General features: G+C 48.4%; 1 protein-coding gene across 1 annotated transcript in view; it reads left to right on the top strand.

The window, feature by feature from the left end:
* LOC135824730 (mucin-2-like) overlaps nt 1-21,918 on the top strand; it is a 42,990-nt gene extending 21,072 nt beyond the window's left edge. The window contains exons 6-11 of the mRNA XM_065337441.1: nt 7,439-7,530; nt 10,079-10,340; nt 10,791-10,925; nt 11,914-12,396; nt 13,467-14,189; nt 20,311-21,918. Of these exons, the coding sequence (XP_065193513.1) occupies nt 7,439-7,530; nt 10,079-10,340; nt 10,791-10,925; nt 11,914-12,396; nt 13,467-14,189; nt 20,311-21,347 (2,732 nt within the window). The 3' untranslated portion in view covers nt 21,348-21,918. The remainder of the gene's footprint in view (nt 1-7,438; nt 7,531-10,078; nt 10,341-10,790; nt 10,926-11,913; nt 12,397-13,466; nt 14,190-20,310) is intronic.
* The last annotated feature ends 726 nt before the right edge of the window (nt 21,919-22,644 follow it).

Raw genomic sequence — 22,644 nt, 5'->3', positions numbered from 1 at the left:
GAACTTTTCTCGTTCTCCAATTTCTGCTTTTCTCGCGCACTGATGAAACGTCTTCAGAGAACCACAAGACGCTTCTACGATTTGATTTTGAACGTCTCCTTTTCCTCCTTGGTTACCTCGAGACAGATTACTGTCAGTAACTGCACAGCAGAACTGGCAGCCATGGCTGAAGTGAAGAAAGGAATGCGCTGCCGCGACTGAAAGCAAAACTGAAAAGGTGTTTGTTCTCTTTCGAGCACTACACTACACACACACAGTACAGGACGGCGTGACTGGATAAACTGGACTCCTGGACCGTGAATAGGGGACTTGTAGAAAAAGTGTACTCCTTATACTTATAGGGGATTGCGCGGCAGGATGAAGCTGATCAAAACTGAGTGGACTCCTGGACTCTATAGTGGATTTTGGACCAATGGACTCTATATTGGGTGCTGGACATCATATAGTGCATGGACTCTATACTGAGTCCAACACGTATTTATTTTTATTTTTACATCGCAAGTCAAACGGGCAATCATGCCCAATGTTATGATGACGATGGAAAGGGAGAAAAGATGTAAGAACAAGATTAGATAACCTGGATTAGGGGAGTGAAGAAAACAGTAAGTGTAACAGGTTTAATCAAACTTGAAAAGTAAGAGGCCTGGTTGAGCGCGCCTCGACCAGTTATATGCAAAATGTGATAGTATACATGTGGCAATGGCGCCAATGAAGGTGCTAATAGACAGGCGTAAGACGCATGAGGTGCGAGGGAGTGTAAAGTTATAGAGAACAGGGGAAAACTGTTACATCATCCCCCTCCTATGGAGAGGAAGGAGCTTATAACCCAAATGCTCAAGTGGAATAGAGTACAATAAGCGCAAACACGTGCGAGACGAAAAAGGCTTCGCACTGAAGTAACACAATAAGACGACTGAAACTCCATGCAAATAAAGTGTAATAAGCTCAACAAATGTGTAAGGTGAAACTAGAAGTTCAACTGCAAAACTCAGCGGGCAGAAGCCAAGGTTTTGTACTTCCGAAGTGGAACAATGTCATTACCAGATTCATCCAACAAATAATGTTCAGGCTCCCAAGTGGCATCAGAGTAGCCTTGCCACTTGACTAGGTACTGAAGCTGATTCTGCCGGCGGCGGTGACTGAGAATGTTCTCCACCACATAGCGGGCATGACCATCAAGGTCCGTGATAGGCGGAGGCGTAGGCTGTCTCCTATTAGGAATAGCGTTCTTCTCGTAGGCACGGAGTGCCGACACATTAAATACCGGGTGACAGCGGCTGGTATGAGGCAACTTGAGCTTGTAGGCATTCGGGCCGACCACATGGGTTATAGGAAAGGGGCCAAACCACTTGGGGCGTAATTTATGGGATGGTCGGTCCCGAGCTTCAGGAGTCAGGAGGAAATCCCGGTAGACCATTACCAAATCTCCCACCTTCAGCTTTCCCTCGGCCCTTGTCCGATCTGCATAGAAGGCCTGACGAGCTTGAGCTGCCACTAGCGCATCTTGTGAGATCTTGACCGCGTCTTGTCTTGCTTGCAACCAATCAGCTGAATCTCTGCCTCCCTGAATAGGGTTGAGGAAGTCGGGTGGTGCTCTGGGATTTAGACCGTAATTTAAGAAGAACGGTGTGTTTCCTGTAGATGATTGAGTAGCGCTGTTGATAGAAAACTCACAGAGAGGTAGGAGCATATCCCAGTTATCTTGTTTATGATTTACAAAAGCCCTCAGCACATCCTCTACTATTCTGTTTACTCGTTCAGTTAGGCCATCTGTCTGAGGGTGATTGGCAGTACTAAATGCTAGTTTCGTTCCTAAGCGATCAAACAATTCCTGAAAAAATGCTGCCGTAAATCTTGGATCACGATCACATACAATACTAGAACTCAAACCATGAAGTCGAAATACATGTTGAATATACAGATCAGCACTTCCTTTAGCGTCAATAGTAGAGGAAGTAGGTGCTAAATGTACACACTTTGTCAAGCGGTCTACAAATACATATATAGCATCATGACCTGTGTCGGTCCTAGGCAAACCCATGATAAAATCCATCGAGATATCCGCCCACGGCTGACTGGGCACTGGTAAATTCTGCAAGAGACCAGTTTTTAGCTGGCCGCCTTTAACTCGTTGGCAGACGTCACATGACTTGACAAACGCCTTTACATCCAGTCCCATTCTGGGCCAATAGAAATATCTAGCGAGTCTGAAGTAGGTGCGATCTCGACCGGGATGCCCCGCAGTCACACAGTCATGGTATTCTTGAAGCAGGGCGAGTCGGAGTTTGCTACTCTTTGGAATGCATAACCTGTTCTGTGGTGAAGATCTGAGATAAAGATAATCGGGTGTTTCATTTAGAAGGTAACGGTCGTGCAGATTGTCATGGCTTGAATTTTTCAGTCTCCTGATAATGGGAGCAAGATCCTTGTCGCACTTGTAACCGCTGACAATTAACTGCGCTAAGTCTGGATTAATCTCTAGGGTATGCTCTATGGCATTCAACTGAATGTTAGGAGGATAGGATGACCCGCCTATTTCAGAATCACTGAACAGATCTGGACGGCGTGAAAGCGGGTCGGCAATGTTTTTCTTTCCTGGTTTGTGAAAGACCGTAAAGTCATAGTCAGCTAAAAACTCTACCCATCTTGCCTCACGCTTGGTGAGAGTCGGTTTGGTTCGTAAATAGACAACACCCATATTATCAGTCATCAGGTCAAAGTGGCGGAATAGATAGATTCTCCAGCACTTTAATGCAAATACCACAGCCAACGTTTCCCTCTCGGCCGCAGTATAGTTGCGTTCTGCAGCTGACAGTTTCCGACTACAATAGGCTACGGGATGCAAATCCATATCTTCTCCCTGCTGCAGGAGCACACCCGCCACGGCAAAGTCACTTGCGTCAGTTTCTACCGTGAAGCTTTTCTCAACATCGGCCAGTTGCAACACTGGCGCCTCGAGTAATGCTGATTTTAGAGACTCGAATGCCTTCTGTCTAGCAGCGCTCCATTCAAAGCGTGAATTTTTTCCGGTGATTTCTTCTAATGGACGAGAGATGGTCGAGTGTCGATCTATGAACCTTCGGAAATAGTTTGCAAAGCCAAGAAACTTCCTCACATCAGTTACTGACGACGGAGTTGGCCATGTTTCCACAGCACTTATCTTCTTGGGATCAGGGGAAATTGATGTGCCGTTGATTTTATGCCCCAAGAAGAGAACTTCTCTCACGCCGAATTCGCATTTAGACTGTTTGCAATACAGCTCACTATTTCTAAGTGTTTCTAGAACTGTTTGAAGATGATGCTGATGATCTTCCCAGGTCTTGCTGAAAACTAGAATGTCATCCAAGAATACTACAACGAATTTTCGGAGATGCGGTTGCAGAATAGAGTTCATGAGTGACTGAAAGGTGGCCGGGGCATTAGTCAGCCCGAATCCCATGACTCTAAATTGGAAGTGGCCGAACGGCGTATTAATGGCCGTCTTAGAAACATCCGAGTCTTGAATTCTGATTTGATTGTACCCCGACCGCAAGTCCAACTTGGAGAAATATGCACTGCCCTGGATCGTGTCGAATAAGTCATCAATATTAGGAAGACAAGCTTTGTTTTTGATCGTAATTCTATTCAATTCTCGCCAATCGCACACCATTCTCAGAGTACCATCCGACTTTTTCACAAAAAACACAGGTGCACCGTATGGCGACTTACTTGGCTCAATGAATCCCTTCTCAAGTAATTCTGACAGCTGTGACTGGAGCTCGTCCATCTCTGGTTTCGGCAGGCGGTAGGCGGGTCGAGACGGTGGTCTGGCTCCATCTTCTATCTGGATTTCATGGTCGACTGGTCTCTTCGGTGGAAGCTCATTCGGCAGCTCGTCTGGAAATAAATCCTGGTACCTCTTGAGCAGGTTCTGGATGTCTTGTTGCTCTGATTCCTGGAGTTGTGGCCCGGAACGATTCTCCTCGTTTGCAGCAGTGACCCATGCAAGAAACCCCTCGGCTCCACTCCTCAGGGCATGACGAGCTTGTCGGCCACTGATAAACATGCTTTCCACAGATGGCCGGTCGGCTGTCGGCGGGTTAGCTGAAGGCAATTTGGCAACAAAGGGCTCACCGTCCAACTGAACTTCGTTCGTACGGAAGTTGATGCTGGGGTTGTTCCTTGTAAGCCACGGCTTGCCAAGAATAGCGTCGTAGCGAGTCAGGGGGTACACAGTAAAGTGCTGTTCCTCACTGAAGCCCCCGACTGTCACCCTTAGCGTGCGTGTGGAAATCTGCGGGACCTCGCTGGTCGAGCCGTCCGCCAATGTTACGCTCAGCACTGCTGAGCTTGCATCCGTGTCAAGATGATGCTTTCGAACAAAACTGTCTGCAATGAAGTCATGCGTCGAACCGGAATCTATCAGCATCACTGCACGGCGACCGCCGATCTTTCCCTGTATGCGCAGTAGGTCGTGTTCAGGTTCATTGCCGACGCTGACGTTGCTGACATGACACCTTTCTGCAACGGGACAATTTCCTACAGCTATGGGTGTCTCCGGCTCCGTAGGTTCCTGGAGAGCAACGTCTTCAACCTCCAGAGCTCCGAACCGGTTAGCGACTGGTACCGGCGTGGGTGCTTGGGTCGTCGCCAGTAAGCGCACCCCCTTTCTTACTGGCGACCAGCGTTTGGGTAGCGCTGTCCACCCTCAGTACAGTCTTTAGCGAGGTGGCCTGGCTTCCTGCAAGCAAAGCAGTGTCCCATTGCTCGCAGTTGGACACGCTCTTGGTCCGTCAGCTTGCGGAGGCCCTGAGTCTGACCACGGAAGCTGGGCACGGAACGCGACTCTCTACTGGCTGGTGGCCCCGACGCCGGTGGCCCTGACGACTGCTCCACGGTGTTTGCTGCCATGACAGCTTGCTCCAGGGTACGTGGATGCTCACGCATGACCTGTCGCTGGATGTGCGGCACTAGACCCCTGACGAACAGCAGCGCTCTGGTGTGGTGGTCGATTTCCGGCACTTGCAGGCTGAGGCGAGTGAAAGCAGCAATGTATGCGTCCAGCGACCCGCGCTGCGCTGCGGAAATTAGTCCCATACGCGATGTTTCCTCGTTGTGCCGTGGTCCGTACACATCGCCAAGTGCCGCTTTCAGAGCAGGCCAGTCGGAAAACACTTGGTTAGCTTCCAATGCCGCTATCAACCAAAGACGAGCGTTTCCAGTCAAAAATCCTGCCGCGTAGTCGACCCTCTGTGCCGCATTTGGGAGCGCCAACGACCGTAGGGCCATGTCCATTGCAAACGTCCATTCTTTGAATGTAGCGGAATCTCCTCCAAACACAGGCGGCTCTTTCGTAAGGCGGGGTGTTGGCTCCCACGGTTCCGAGTTCGGATGTATCGTTCGGTTTCCTTGGCTAACGCGCTGAGCGGTCTTGATATCGTTTATCAGCCGAACGACGAGTACGAGGAGCGTAAGCAGAACACCTGCCAAAAGCAGAGTAGGAACCATCCTCTGCTACCAGTGTAACAGGTTTAATCAAACTTGAAAAGTAAGAGGCCTGGTTGAGCGCGCCTCGACCAGTTATATGCAAAATGTGATAGTATACATGTGGCAATGGCGCCAATGAAGGTGCTAATAGACAGGCGTAAGACGCATGAGGTGCGAGGGAGTGTAAAGTTATAGAGAACAGGGGAAAACTGTTACAGTAAGTCTAGGAATCTCTCAGGATAAGGATCATCTTGAGGATGTAGTAAATTGCAGTATGGCCGAAAGCTCTGTCGCAATATTTTATCATAATAACACCTCAGAAGTAGCGACAAACTCGGCCATTTGAAAATTAATGATCTTAACCGTCCACACTGTGCTTTTGGCCGACATTCACAACACACTCCATCGCGAGGACGTTCGTTCTTGGGTTCTGTTCTGTTCCGGGTGTACGGGTCCACTACTGTGTCGGCAGGAAGCTTGTTGGGGACCGGATCGCCAAGTCTCGACTGGCCTCCACTGACGTCACAGAGTCCCAGTTTGCTGATGATGCGGCTCTCTACACCACCTCTTTGAGTCACCTAGAGACGATGACAAACGAGTTTGTATCCTGTGCTTCGGGTTGGGGTCTAACTGTGAGCGTCCAGAAGACCAAGGCCATGGCGGTGAACTGCTCTGACCCGCCACCTTCCATTGATCTTCAGGATGGAGGAAGCGTGGAGGTTGCGGACAGCTTTACCTATCTTGGCAGTGTCCTGAGCGCAGACGGTGCTGTGGACAAGGAGCTCACCTCCCGCCTTGCCAAGGCCTCTCGTGCTTTTGGCGCTCTCCAAAAGCCAATCTTCGGGTGTAGCGGCCTATCCATTAAGTCTAAGCGTCTTGTCTACAAGGCCATTGTCCTCCCTACCCTCTTCTATGGAGCAGAGACTTGGCCCATGAAGGCCCGGCAGATGAATCGCCTGAATCTGTTTCATCGCTCATGCGTCCGTTCCATCTTGGGAGTCTCAAGGAGCGATCAGCACTCCCGTCATCTTACTACTGCTGATCTAGCCCAGAGAGCGCGTCTTCCTGAGGACATTGGCACTCTCCTGCGTGAGTACCGTCTGCGTTGGCTGGGTCATGTTGCCCGTATGGACGCGGCCCGGATTCCTCAACAAGTGTTGTTTGGGAAGCTCGAGGCAACCAGACCACGGCATGGGCCAAAGAAGCGTTGGCGAGACACGATTATCGGTGATCTGCGGTCGCTGGATATTCCGGAGTCCGAGTGGTATCGGCTCGCACAAGATCGCCAGGAATGACGCAGGCGGGTCCATCAACATCGTCTTCCTCCCCCGGCACCGAAGGACTTTCACTGCGCATGCGGCAGAGCGTTTAGGAGAAGTGGCGATTTGAGGCGCCAAATCAAGTACTGCCCAACTCAGTAGCCTATCATCTCCACTGGAGATGGGGCGTCAAAGGTCAAAGGTGTGTGTGTACTTGTTAACCATGGACTGCGTCTGGCTAGATTAACTCTTGTGTAATCAATGGTGCTAGTGAAGCTTATATCAGATCCACTCTGATTTAGCCACCCACACTAGTAGCAAGTATTACCGTCACTGGGGGCAGGGGTAACTGCAGTTGGATCCCGGGACGGACACCCTGGTGCCGTCAATCCTTTTTCCGCACCTTGTCCTCACCCACTTACTGAGGTGTGGTGAGCCCATAAGTGGGATCATTTTCAAGGCCACCCAGAGTTTTGGGGATTTCAGGGGTGTCGGCCATTGGGTGGTTCAATAGCCAATTGAGGCATCTTTCCAAGATTCCTTTTAAGTCTCTCTCCCCTCTCCCGGGGAGACCCACGTGACCAGTTTTGGCAGTGAGAAACAAGTACAAGTGTGTGTGTGTGTGTGTGTGTGTGTGTGTATGTGTGTGTGTGTGCGTGTGTGTGTGTGTGTGTGTGTGTGTGTGTGTGTGTACGTGTACAATACATGTGCAGGTGCAAGTGTGCAGTATCAACCTTTTCAAACAGGTTCAATATTCAGTCGACGCTACTATTCATATTTAGTGTTCAGCGGAGGTGGTGTGACTGTAAGTACTGTCTACACACTGTACTGGCTATACACTGTACTGTCTATACACTGTACTGTCTATACACTGTACTGGCTGTACACTGTACTGGCTGTACACTGTACTGGCTATACACTGTACTGGCTACACACTGTACTGGCTATACACTGTACTGTCTATACACTGTACTGTCTACACACTGTACTGGCTATACACTGTACTGGCTATACACTGTACTGGCTATACACTGTACTGGCTATACACTCAGTGTACTGCTGCCTACACTGTACTGGCTATACACTGTACTGCTGCCTACATGACTACATTGTGCAGTACAATCATGTTGTCATGTCATTTACTACAATAATGTCACACACTTTACTACAATGATGTCATACACTTTACTAGAATGATCTCATGTAGTTTTGCAGTAATGATGTTAACCGCGAATCACAAAGCAACAAGCATTGTCGTTACCCATGGTGTCATGCCCTTGGGCTATACATAAACAACTGTTTTCTGTTGATTTCTCAAGGACACGAAGCCATTGATTGGTAACAACAAAGCTTGCTGCTCTGCAATTCGTGGTTTTACACTCTGCTCATAGGAGTATTGAGCACATTTTTTTGAGCAGGAGAATTTCTCTTTGAAGTAATAATTCCATGTTGATTTACAGTGCTGTTGTCATCTACTGTAAAAGTAGATTTGTACAGCAATGATATCATTGCTGTATGTTACTGCAAAACTACATGTATATTATACATGTAGTTTTGCAGTAACATTGTCATAATAGGGAGGTTTCGCTCTACGGAATTACGTATGAAAATAACGTAACTGCACGTAATTTTGATACGTAAAAATCAGAGCTGTGAGTGATTTCTCCACGACTGCTAAACATGCCTTGCTGCTTTGGAGACCCGTTGGCTGCATGTGCCCACCGCATGCACCACGAACCAAAACCGCGTTGTCTGTTTATATTTTGCATGTGGTGTACGGCGTGTGTACCTTGTGTTTCGTGCGGCTTGAACGTTGCCATGAATAAATCCGGATGATGCGAAAAATATTTCAAAAGTCCTACGGAGGACCCAACGTAGGAAAGAGCTTTCCTACGGAAATCCGCTACTTGTACGTGTGAAAGTTGCCCTCGCTCCCCGGCGCGTATGACATACAGATTTTCATACGTAATTCTGTAGAGCGAAACCTCCCTAATACTACAGTAATGTGTGGGATGGTAATATCGCAGCGCACTCCAGTTGAGATGATTGAACGAGAGATCATCAAGTTGCTTCATGTTATGTTCCGGGTGTTGAAAGCCCTATTTGAATATGTGGCCAGCTGTCTTGGATGGGACATGTGCGCGATAGCGTGCCAGTGGCCCTACCACACCCTCCCCCCCCCCCACACACACGCACGCACACACATACACACACACACACACACACACACACACGCGCACCCACGCACGCACGCACTCACACACATATACACACACATACATACACGCACACACATACACTAATACTACTACTAGCAGCATGACTGCCCAGATGCGCAAGTGTCGCCCCTATGAAAAAGGGGACCAGAAAACGGGAGTGTGATCACAAGCAGGACCGCGAATGTCTGGCTAGGTCCTGCTGCCTGCGGAAATTACACTAGAGAATCACTTCTGCTAGGGGGATTCTGCCTGCGACGACGTTGCCCGGTTTCTGGTTGCTGAAAAGCTGAGGATGGTAGAGGCGACATCCGAGGGGTAGCTAGCCCACTGCGGATGGAGGACGGAGAGCAGCGCGCCAGTGACAATATCAAAATTTAAATTGTCCTGGCAGATGCGCCGTGGGCTCTACTAACATAACTTCGGGAATAACTTTGAACCTCGTACAAGCAGCTGGAAGGCTGTTAAACTATGCAACCAAGACATGCTAGAGCTGATTGGCAGTTAGTTGTAGAACGTCAGCACCGTTAGTCATAATTTTTGACATAATCAGGTCCTTTTTGAGAAGGAGCATTAAATGGCATCCGAAAAACAAGGGCAGATGCCCAATGAGGCTCTGATATACACACCTGCTATTGAAGGACCATACATAGCGCTTCTTGTCGATTTGGAATAATATTTTAGCAGGCACTGTAGGACATCTCCCAAAAGTTCAGCGTTTGCTTGTGAATTTGGTATTCCTCTTGGACATGTATATTATTGTCTTGTACTTCCGCAAAGCTCCCAGTCCACATCATGACAATGGCCTGAGTCATTTTATTATGACGAATATCTGTTCTTTTTTGTGGTCTTTTTGGTGAAACATATAAAAACATAATTGCCTGTTGTCTCTGGCCAATGTGCCAGGGGGTGGTCGTTAGTCACAGGTTTTACTGTAATATCATCATGTGTACGCATAGGTGCATGTGTGCACATGTGTGTGTAAATCATGTAACTCAATCTATGGTTATATGTATGTTCACGGGTGTGTCTTCACGTGTGTGTATGTGTGTGTGTGTGTGTGTGTGTGTGTGTGTGTGTATGTGTGTGTGTATGCATATGTGTATGCACATGCGTATTACCGTTGCGGATCAACAGAAGCAGAATATCACATTATACAACAGTGCACGGTCAAGGAAATATGGCTGGCAAGATTTCTCATTGACATATGCTGCAACAAGCAAACAGTTGACAGTGCGTGTAGGTGGCACAGAACTGGCAAAGACTACTTTGTCTTCAGCACCACTAACTGGGACACTCAATGGAATCGGTTCTACAACACTGCGATCTTTTACCGGATTTCATGACATTCGATTTGTTTCTAAGGTTTTGACCTCCACAGAACTTGAAGCTTTCATAGGTAAGTGTTTCTGGTTAGGTGTTTGTACAAGTAGGTAGGTGTAATGCTAATAGGTACATGTAGGTGTGTAGGTGGTGTAAGCTATGAGTATTTGAATTGCGGTTCATATTCTACAATGTAGCCTAAGGTTGAATAAGCCCAAGCATATTATTCTCATGTAAGCGGCCCCTGAGTGTGACCTTAGTACACTAAGACTCTCACACCATACAAACTCAGCTGCACTTTGCCACACGATTATCCCTTTCCTGGCTATACATTTAGGGCGGGGCACCTTCCCGAGACGGGCCGCTCTCTCGTACTTTGCGGTGCTGTAGATCACAATTGTACTAGGCAAAGTGTTATTGTAACTTTATATAAAATGTAACATTGTGTTTTCTCGTTGACCTGTATTGCATTTGGATGCATTGCAGCACATTGCCGTGTGGGTATGCTGTGTGATGCTATTCATAGATTGTGATATCCTCAACAGCACTACGTCCTGTACGATCTGCTCGGGTCTATCAAAAGATGGCGTATGTCTTCCCACGCTATCTCACTTGTGCGGTGATGGATATTTGCTGGATCAAACCGCATTCAAGTGTGAAAGTAAGGCTTTCTGCTGGTTTTACATTTTAGTGTGAGAGTGAGTGAGTGAGAGCGAGAGATTGATAGAGAGAGAGAGAGAGAGAGAGAGAGAGAGAGAGAGAGAGAGAGAGAGAGAGAGAGAGAGAGAGAGAGAGAGAGAGAGAGAGAGAGAGAGAGGAGGGAGGGAGGGAGGGAGGGAGGGAGGGAGGGAGGGAGGGAGGGAGGGAGGGAGGGAGGGAGGAGAGAGAGAGAGAGAGAGAGAGAGGGAGGGAGGGAGGGAGGGAGGGAGGGAGGGAGGGAGGGAGGGAGGGAGGGAGGGAGGAAGAGAGAGAGAGAGAGAGAGAGAGAGAGGGAGGGAGGGAGGGAGGGAGGGAGGGAGGGAGGGAGGGAGGGAGGGAGGGAGGGAGGGAAGGAAGGAAGGAGGGACGGAGGGACGGAGGGACGGAGGGACGGAGGGAGAGAGTGAGAGAGAGAGAGAGAGAGAGAGAGAGAGAGAGGGAGGGAGGGAGGGAGGGAGGGAGAGAGAGAGAGAAAGAGAGAGAGAGAGAGAGAGAGGGAGAGAGAGAGAGAGGCGGGCGGGCGGGCGGACAGACAGACAGACAGACAGACAGACAGATAGAGACAGACAGAGAGACAGAGAGGACATAAATGCTCGGAGTAAGTGTGAGAGAGATTGAAGGAGTATGAGAGAATGAGGCAGTGAGAGAGAGTGATACTGTATAGTACTTGCCAATACATGTACTAACACATCGCTAGCCTCAAGTGAAGGTTCCTGGTTCGAATCCTAGCAGTGACAGTCAATTGTTTCTTCAGACTTTTCCCGTTTGCATCTTTCCCTCAAACCAATGACTACTATAACAAATTTCAAAGATAATTTTTCCTGTGGGAAGCATTAAAAAAAAAGGAGAGAAGATAACACCAGTTGTAGCCAATGCCACCATCAATCCGAATCAATTCACTACAATGATACCAGCCTGTTCACGTTCTCTTCTCTTGCTTACTTGCACAGAGGTACACAGTTGTTCACTCCGAGGTTCTCAACCAGCAGACACTAGTGCATCAGTGTGCCCAATATTTAACTGCAAAGTATCTGTTGTGATACCACTGACTTATACCACGGGATGTGCTAAGCAGCTGAGTGGCTGGGAAACAATCCACAGTGGATCATGCTCACTGAAACTTCTCGTGTGGGAGAAGACTGCTTCAACAACTTACAAAAATATCTTCCAGTCATCCGTCACAGCATTTAGCTCGTCCAGTGGCGCAGTCTACTACCGGCAGAGATTTACAAGTACAGGCGATAAGTTGATAATCCATGCCAACCAATCCCTCTATTTTGGATTTGCGCAAACCAACAGTGGCTGCGGAATTCGTGGTCAATTCACCTCTACCGGCGATGCCTTCTACACACGATCCACAATCACTGTGGGAACGGAATGGGCAGTTAGTTCTGCATCACTGGTACTTCCTACATTCCGTATCATCTTGGATGGTAAGGCGCTGATGTTGTTAGTGTCATTGCAGTCTGAGTGTAAATTCATGCTGGCCATACTTCTTCAAAACAGTTTACATGTGTACTATGTGTACTATGGCCTTGCATGATCAATGCCTTCATTTACTCTAAAAGAGTAGAACGGGAAGAACTTACTTTTAACGCTCCGATCCGAAACATCTTGTACTGTATAGCTAGCAAAGCGGCATAGAGTTGCCTATGTTAACCTCCAAGTACTATTGCCCCCCCCCCCAACATACACAACAAGTACTATTGCCCCCCCCCCACATACACAACAAGTACTATTGCCCCCCCCCCCCACATACACAACCAGTACTATTGCCCCCCCCCACATACACAACCAGTACTATTGCCCCCCCCTCCCCCACATACACAACAAGTACTATTGCTCTTCCCAGCCACACACAACAAATACTATCCCCCCAACACACACAAGCCAAATATGAAGGAACAGGAAACATACGCGAGACAAGGCCTTCTATAATTATGATAAAATTCTCACAGGTCCTGGAACTCTGAAAGAAAGACGACGGGCCGCGAGTTGCGTAATGTTTGTTGTCTCGTACTCTATTGCAAAATGCTCTACCAACAAACTTGCATGTGGTCTCTTCCAAACAAACTTGCATTTCACATCCCCAAACAAGATTGTTTGGAGATGTGCCATGATGACCCACACGGGTACGGTGAGGGGTAGCGCTCAATGGTCGTTGTCACTTAACACAATACAGCAGGACAGAAGGTCAGTGCTGACTAGCACAATTCAGGCGAGCATCCATCCAAGTATGCATGAATTCTCCATGGTTGAAATTATTCACTCTCCGATTCTGACCATGGTGTGTGAAATGCAATGGTCATGTGTGCCTGGCTGGCCGCTGGCCGCATGCACAGGGCTTACATTATAATGATTGCATTTGACTGAACTGGTATTTGGAATGTGCTACTGCTCCTATTGATGCTGTTGCTTTACTGTGGCTGCTGTTTTCATGAAGAAGAAACTGCTGTTGTGGCTGCTAGTAATGTGACTGCTACTGATGGTGTTTGGATTTCAGATATACCTGGACCAACAACTACCCCAACCACCACACCAACAACTACCCCAACCACCACACCAACAACTACCCCAACCACCACACCAACCACCACACCAACAACTACCCCGCCCACCACACCAACAACTACCCCGACAACCACACCAACCACCACCCCGACAACAACACCAACCACCACACCAACTACCACACCAACTACCACACCAACCACCACACAAACCACCACACCAACCACCACACCAACCACCACACCAACCACCATATCAACCACCACACCAACCACCATACCAACCACCGCACCAACAGTAGCAGTAGCAGTGACAACGAAAGCAGCCTCAGCAGTAACAACACCAACAACAACATCAGCAGTAGCAACGGCAGAAGCGACAACACCAACAACAGCAGCAGCGTCAATGACAACACCTGCTTCGATAACAACATCAGGAAAGCTTGGTATGACACCAGGAGTGACAGTCTCGGCGACCACATCGACAACGGCAGCAGCAGGAACATCGGAGGCAAAACGGATGACAAAAGCACCAACAGCAATGTTGACAGTAGAAGCACCAGCCACATCAGCCGCAAGAACAACAAGAAAAACGAACACATTGATTACAATGAAAGCGGTAATAACAGGAACACAACCACTAGCAACAGCTTCCACCGCGGCAATGAAAACGACAATGATGGGAACTATGTGGCATGGATCGACACCAACTGAAGGTAACAATGGCATGATTTCAGCCTATAGATCTGATGGTATATGCACAGAAATCATTTCAAAACTGATGTTGAAACGATACGAACAAGAACTCGGATGTTGAGACAATAGCGATATGTAAAGAGAAAAGGACCTACTTGGTCCGACTTATTAAACTCGAACGTTTTCGTGGCCATCTCTTCAGAAGGACTACTGGAAAATCTAAATTAATATTAAAGAACAAGGAAGTTTTCATTTCTTGTTGGCTGAGTTTTACGAAATAGACAAGAAATGTTGTTCTTTTCGAACGAACAGGTCTGGGACCGAGGTCCGACAGTTCCGGGCGTACTGGTACGCAGCAGTTCCTCATCTTTTGTTTTCTTGCTTTGCAAGCTGGTTGCCTTTTTTCTGGACTCCCTTTATTTCATCATTAATTTGTTGAGTCGTACCTGCCTTTCCGTTATGCCTCCAAGGAAATCCAAGGCCCCTCGGCAGCGCAGCTCGTACCTCCAAGGAGAAAATCCGAGGCCCCGAGGCAGCGCAGCTGGGCGTGGAGCTCAATGCAATGAGGGAGAAGTTTCAGGCGGAAAAGGAAGAGAGCGCCCAGCGCCCTGAGAATCAGGCTCCTCGAGGGACAGCTGGAACGGGGAAACGAGTCGTCCTCATCCAAGCGTAAACGTCGTAATGTTTATATATCGTCGTCGTCTTCATCGTCTTCGTCATCATCTTCGTCATCGTCCTCGTCATCAGATTTGTCTGACTCGTCGGACGACTCCCGCCGGAAGAGAAAAACCAAAAAATTCCAAAAATCGAAGAAGTCACGAACATCCTCTACCTCGATGTCAGCGCCAAAGTGGAAGACAAGATCTTGAAAAGTGCAGCACGGCCTGAATGAGCAGCTGCAATGTCAACTCAAGAAAACCAGGCGGGGCCCTGCGGAAGCTGAAGGCCCGGTGGCCGGAGTCTCTTTAAGAGGCTCAGAAGAGGTGAGTCGTTGCTGTCTGCTAGACAAGAATAGTTGGCGGTGGCGGATGTGCATCGGCACAAACCGGCCAGCAGGTTTCAAGAGGGGGGTGAGCTGGTCGACATCATGTCGTCCTCCGAAAAGTCAAAAAAGCTAATCGCTGCGATTCAAAGCACGAAGCAAAGAGCCCCCATTGTTAATGTTAGGCAGCCCATTTGTGGCAGTGCCCCAGCCACCTTGTCCAGGAGCTGGGGCAATTCCCCAATCCCCTTCACGCCGGGCGTCACAGCAACCCCTGCTCCGGCAGTTCCATCTCTGCCCCCGCTGCTAGAAAAAAAGCCTGCTGTTGTTACACCAATTCATTCCGATGAAGGAAGAGATGTTGATTCTTATTTGATGGAGGCTGATGGTGGGTGGGATGTGCGTGAAGTTGGTGTTCAAGATGTTCAAGTAGGTAGCCTAGCTAAATGTATGCAATTTTGGCGCGTGATGGGGGCATCTAGGTTTATTCAAACCATAGTACTGCATGGATACGCACTGCCCTTCATAGAGGTCCCGCGTGCAAGAGAATTTGCAAACAACCGCAGTGCATGCGAGAATGCCGAGTTTGTTTGTGACTCGGTGGAAAGTCTGCTGAACCAGGGTTGCATTCAAGAAGTAAAAGGGATGATGTTGTAGTCACCAGTCCATTAGGCGTTGTCAACAACGGCAAGAAGCTACGACTCATTGTGGACTTGAGGTATGTAAACAAGCTTTTGCAAAACTTAAAGTTCAAGCTCGAGGACATGAAGGTCGAGGCAAATGTGTACTCTCAGGGAGACTATTTTGGTAACGTTTGATATGAAGAGTGGGTACCATCATATTGAAATTGCGAAGGCGTATTGGAAGTACTTAGGTTTCTCCTGGGTGGGGAACGGGGTGATCGCAGGTGGTTCGATCGTTTTCTGTGTTCTGCCTTTCGGTCTAACCACTGCCCCATACATTTTCACAAAGGTAACCCGTGTCTTACTCAGACACTGGCGGAGGGACGGCATCAGGTGCCAGCTTTACATGGATGATGGGTCGGGTTGCCACTCTACGGTCGAGGTTGCACGGGCAGTAGCGAAAAGATTGAAATCAGATCTAGTTCAGGCCGGATTTGTCCAAAACGAAAATAAGTGCCACTGGGAGCCCTCACGGACGGTAGAAATGCTTGGCATGGAAGTCGACATGAGGGAAGGGATCATACGGGTCACTAAGGGACGGGTGGAAAAGCTGAAGACGTTTGTAGAAAAGCTGTCACAGGTCGAATACCCAACTGCCAGACAGTTGGCCAGGCTTACGGGGTATTTGCTATCTATGTCGCTGGCATTAGGCCCCATTTGCAGGTTGAGGACGAGGTCATTTTATGCACTGATTATGAACCGTGAGTCGTGGCATGCAAAACTCAGCTGGTCTCAAATGGCGCTTCAAGATCTGGAGTTGTGGTCTGGTTCGTTTAGTCAATGCCGCGGTCAACCTTTTTGGAAAAATGACCCCAGAGGGTGACAGTGCTCTCGTGGTCCGACGCGAGCAACTCTGGCTGGGGAGGTTTCTCAGTCACATCAAAAGGAACTGAATTAGCTAAAGGGGAATGGACCAAAGAAAGTGTGCAGGCTAGTGCCAGCTCCACATGGCGTGAGTTGCGGGCTATTTTGTTGGTTCTGAGTTCGCTGTCGAAAGAGATTGAAGGTGGCATTTGCATTCACAGAAGCGATAACCAGGCAGCCGTGCACATCATACAAGTACAAGTAGGCAGTTCAAAAATCTCATTTGCAGAGCGAAGCACTGGAGATTCACAAGCTGTGCGCCGTGCATGGTATTCAGTTGCTGGCAGAATGGGTGCCTCGCGAAGAAAACAAGCTGGCCGATTACCTTTCAAAGCTGTCTGATACAGATGACTGGCAGTTAAATCCCAAATTGTTCGATTGGCTGGATTCGATGTGGGGCCCTCACATAATTGATTGCTTTGCAAGCAGCAGAACAAAGCAAATGAGTAGATTCTGCTCACGGTGGTGGAACCCGGGGTGTTCGGGTATTGATGCATTCACTGTGAATTGGAGCAGAGAAAGAGTTTGGCTGGTACCACCAATGTACTTGATAGGGCGTGTGGTATGTTGATCGTGTCAAAATGCCACGCTACTTTGGTTGTTCCAGAATGGCAATCGGAGCCATGGTGGCCAAAGTTGCGTAGTGGCCCAAAGTGGGCAGAATTTGTTGAGGAGGCAATCAGCCTGCCAAAGTCTCATGATACCTTCCTGGAGGGTACCTGCCCATACAATTTCTTTGGTGGCAGTGTGAGTCCTTGTGACGTGTGTGTCCCATATGGTGCAGTGGTATGTGCAGCGATTTCCAATCGATAGGTTGCGGGTTCGATTCCCGATGATTATGGTCACACACGTCTTTCTTCTCTTTCTCAGACTCTTCCTGACTTTTCTTTCATTCTCCTGGGTGGTTACCAACAGCCAGTGCATGCCGGAGTATGTGGTGTGATGTGTGTGCGGGAAAAAAAAAGAAAAAAGAAGAAAAAGAAGAAGAAAAAGACCAAAAATAGGGATTCACTGGCCAGAAAATGTCACTTCAAATAGCTGTATGGTGTAGACCAGGCTGAATAGTGACGGTCAATTCTTCAGCCTTGCAAGCTGTTGAATGGTGCAATCCCAGCACAAGTTGCTATGGCTTCTGCCGTAGCATCGCTATCATCGCCTCTGGCGATGGGCGTCAAAGGTCAAGGTATGCGCTACGCATTTGTACAGTGACAAACTGTGTTTGTTAGAAGAGGGATGCTGTAATTCCCTGGCCGGTGTGGTTTTCTCTGACGGAATTTTTTTTATTTTATTTTTTTTATTGAAAAACCACAAACCTTCAGACATGTGAATGTGCACATGATATACAGTGTACATACATATGTATCGAGAAGGCAGCACGGAAACGGCAGTGGTGGTGAGGCCTGGGCAGCTCGTCCGACCGTGGGTCTCGGAGTCAACACTGGGCAGACGCACCGGGGGGGGGTGGTAGCTTGGGAATGATGTCTGTTTGTGGAGCATGCGGCGATGAGCGAGAATGCGTGCATGCAGTGCCTGTGAGGTCCTGCTGCAGGATGTCCCCACTGTGGGGAGGTGATTGTGCTCTGAGCACGTAAGCAACTGCCTGGCAGTGGAAAGCTGTGGGTGTGGGTGAATTGCTGGAGTTATGCCGGTATGATGAGGTGGGATGATTTGGCCAACATCTTCGTGGATGAGGTAGCCATCAATTCATCGCGTATGGCGGTCTTCCTGCAAGTTCGCAAGAACGACCAGCTGAGGCAAGGTAGCTGGGTGTTCGTCAGCCGGTGGGATAGTGACCTGTGCCCGGTATCGCTAGTGGAGCATCTGATTGAAAAAGGAGGGCACCAAGGTCATGTCAAGCTGTTCGGGCGTATAACTCGTGTGAAGGGCAGGACCGCCATCAAACACTCGCTATCCTACAGCAGAGCAAGAGAGCAAGTGCGTGAAGCTCTGAAGCGTATCGGCGTAAACCCAGACGGGTATGGTTTACACAGTTGGAGGTCGGGAGGTGCATCCACGGCTGCTGCAGCAGGAGTACCAGATACCGTATTTTCTGGAGTATAGTGCGCACTTTAGATGTGCTATTTTAGGCCCTAAATCGCAGGTGCGCACTATGCTCCGAATATGAAATGCATGTACTTCAATGAAGATTGAAGTGCGCACCCCCAATGAAGATTGGGGGTGCACGTTATGCAAAGGTGCGCACTATACTCCGGAAAATACGGTAGGCTCATTCAGCGACAGGAAAGATGGAGAAGTGATGCTATGAAGGCTTACATTCAGGAGTCCCAGCCCAATCTGCTGCAGGTGTCCCAAGTGCTAGCTGTGTGATTCTGCTGCTATGCTTTAGCGTCCTTGCTGTGGCTGTCCCCGCAGTTGTTTATTCTGTGATGAGTGTGTGTGTGTGTATGAGTGTGTGTGTGTGTGTGTGTGAGAGAGAGAGAGAGAGAGTGTGTGTGTGTGTGTGTGTGTAGGTGTGTGTGTGTGTAGGTGTGTGTGTGTGAGAGTATGTGTGCAGGTGTGTATATAGTACAGACTGTACTGACTTGTGAGTGAGAAAAGAAGTTTTCATTTCTTGTTGGCTGAGTTTTACGAAATGAACAAGAAAATTAATGTTGTTATTTTCGAACAAACAGGTCTGGGACCGAGGTCTGACAGTTTTGGGCGTACTTGTACTTCCTCATATTTTGTTTTCTTGCTTTGCAAGCTGGTTTCCCACCCTCCCTCCCTCCCAATGAGGAGCTTTGTACGGTTTCACACACAGGTCATGATTGTGACAGTGCTGGTTTACTCTGTCTGATAGATTTCTCAATATTGCTGCTACAATATAGGTTATAAGTTATGCGAGGCGTGGAATGTGCGGGTGCTCTGTCGATTGCTGTGCTTTTCGCGCCCATGTTTGCCATAGCTACCCAGGCCCTGTATATTGCGTTGTTTCTCAGTCGAGCTCTCTCTCTTCAATAATCTCGCTCTCTTCAAAATAATAATCTCGCTCCCGTCTATAATCATAATGTAGTCGTAGTAGTTTGTCTTTGTCTCCGTCTCTTCGTCTACCCTAATTAATGTCGTTCCACCTACCAGTCCCGTTGTGAATTGTGTCTGGAGAATATTGCGTCTATTTCATACTCAACATTGGCGCCCAACGCCATAAAGGGCCTGGGTAGCTATGGCAAACATGGGCGCGCATGTAGCTACCCAGGCCAACGGAACGAAAGGTGAGTATGACGTAGCACGGGTGCATGCAGGCCGGCCAGCTTAGGAAAGGTTGTAGGTAAGATTGTACGGGAGGAGGTACCTAACAAAAAATTAAAAAAAAATTTAAAAGGACGTTGGAGGTGTCAACCGGAGCAACCCAAAAACCAAGCCCAACGGAAGAAAACACCGGCAAACGTCGAAGGTGACAGAGCTAAATGATCGGACATCGTCCAAAACGCACGAGTCACGACTTGACTTCAAAAATTATGAGACTGAAAAAAGAAAGAGAGAGACCATACTGGAAACAATCTCTTGTACATGTATGGTAGCGGGGGGGGGGGGGGGGGGGGGGGGGGGAGTAGTAGTCACCCACATGTCCATGAACATATCGTATCCTTTCTCTGCTTTGTTGTCACTCAGGGGAGGATGACAAACAGTCTGCAACCAAGGGCTTCTCAACTCAAACCACGGTTGCCATTTCTTGTGCAGCAGCTGGGTGTAGCGTAATTCTGCTATTCAGTATCATCATTCTAAAACGTGCAGCCTCCACTCGGCGCAGAAGCATTTATTCCACACATCATGGATTCAGTGACTCGGGAGGAAAGGAAGTACATGCCCTCACAACCGTTACGAAGAATCAAGAACAACATCTGTTCAGAGACAACTCCGCATTATTGAGTACTTGCCAATCACTCCAGAACAGCTCAATGCACTTAACCAACGCGGCTGGCACAGAATCACATCTACATAGCACTGACAACGAAGCCTATGGTATAGTGAGAGAAGACAATAGCCATCATAATATTATGATGACATCAAGTGCAAGTACACGGCCAGCCGGACAATCCGCCGAGAATCCTGCTTTTACTGCCGTCACCTCCCCAGCCGGACAATTCACCAGGAATCCTGCTTTTGCTGCCGTCACCTCCCCAGCTGGACAATTCACCAGGAATCCTGCTTTTACTGCCGTCACCTCGCCAGCTGGACAGTTCACCAGGAATCCTGCTTTTACTGCCGTCACCTCCCCAGCTGGACAGCTCACCAGGAATCCTGCTTTTACTGCCGTCACCTCCCCAGCTGGACAGTTCACCAGGAATCCTGCTTTTACTGCTGTCACCTCCCCAGCTGGACAATTCACCAGGAATCCTGCTTATACTGCCGTCACCTCCCCAGCTGGACAATTCACCAGGAATCCTGCTTTTACTGCCGCCACCTCCCCAGCTGGACAATTCACCAGGAATCCTGCTTTTACTGCCGTCACCTACCCAGCTGGAGAATTCACCGAGAACCCTGCTTATGGCGAGGTGGTGAAGAAAAACCAAGGCAATGCAAGTAATTTGTCAACCACCAACTTGTCTACCGCATCACAGCCAGCTGGTGTGCTTCAACAGCCCAGCCGAGTGAGGATGGGATCCGAGGAGAGTAATGACTATGTTATATCAGATGAAGCCGGATAGGCACTGGCCACTGTAGTGTAATGACGAGAGAGCTTGGAAGCTCAGGGCCCTACGCTATGCTTTCTTTGCCTTGATGACCTAGGAAAAAAAAGCATAGGGATGTTATAAATGTTTCATTTCTCCTATTTTTTTTTAAAGACATAACCTGGGATTCGAACCCACACTATCGCCCTGCATGCATCCCCCGATACACTTCGCATACATACAAATTCTTCCAAGTTGCTTCACGTTATGATCTTGCACATGAAAGCCCTATTCGAATATTGTGGCCAGCTGCTTGTGGCCAGCCGTCTTTGATGGTACGATACGGTACGGGACAGGGTACGGTCGAGGGTACTACGACACCGTCTACCACCTTGCAGCTTGATGACCTAGGCAAAAAAAGCATAGGGATGTTATAAATTTGTCAATTATTCTATTTTTTTCAAGGCATTACTTGGGATTTGAACCCGCACTATCGCCCTATATGCATTCCCCGATACACTTCGCATTCATACTCGTTCTTCCAAGTTGCTTCACGTTATGATCTTGCATTTGAAAGCTCTATTTGAATACAGTCACACCTCGCTTATCCGGTCCTCATTTATCCGGATCCCTCGCCATCCGGAAGAAAATTTCTGGTCACCGATTTACAGCAATGCTATGCACACACACAGTGTGTGTTTTCGATTATCCGGTTCCCTCGCCCATCCGGATATTTTTGTGGAAAACGGATGTGTGCGGTTAAGCGAGGTCTGACTGTACATGTATTGTGGCCAGCTGTTTGTAGCCAGCTGTCTTGGATGGTACGGTACGGTACGGGACAGATATGGGATAGCGCCAGGCGTGACACAAACAAACAAACAAATACCAAACGAGAGAGCTTGGAAGCTCAGGGCCCTACGCTATGCTTTGTTTGCCTTGATGACCTAGACAAAAAAAGCATAGGGATGTTATAAATTCTTATAAGTTTCTACTTTTTGTTTTTAGACATAACTTGGGATTCGAACCCGCACTATCGCCCTGCATGCATCCCCCGATACACTTCGCATACATACTAATTCTTCCAAGGCTGTGTTTACATGAGAAATTTCAACCCGGGTCGAGTTCAGCCCGGGTTGAAAGTCTGTACGATAGACAAAAGAGGTGAGCGTTTACATGAAGACAGTTGACCCGGGTCAAATACTGATATGCCGCCAAAAGTCCACTTCTACAGTCCTGTATGGTCACGTGAATCCGTTCGCGCGAAATTTGCATCTGCAGTGCCGTTCAAACCTGGCGCGAGATACACACAGAAGTACGTTTGTACGATTTTCTT

The sequence above is a fragment of the Sycon ciliatum genome, chromosome 9 (assembly GCF_964019385.1).
Source record: "Sycon ciliatum chromosome 9, ocSycCili1.1, whole genome shotgun sequence".
Classification (NCBI taxonomy): Eukaryota; Metazoa; Porifera; class Calcarea; order Leucosolenida; family Sycettidae; genus Sycon; species Sycon ciliatum.
This window is presented reverse-complemented; position numbering and strand designations above follow the sequence as displayed.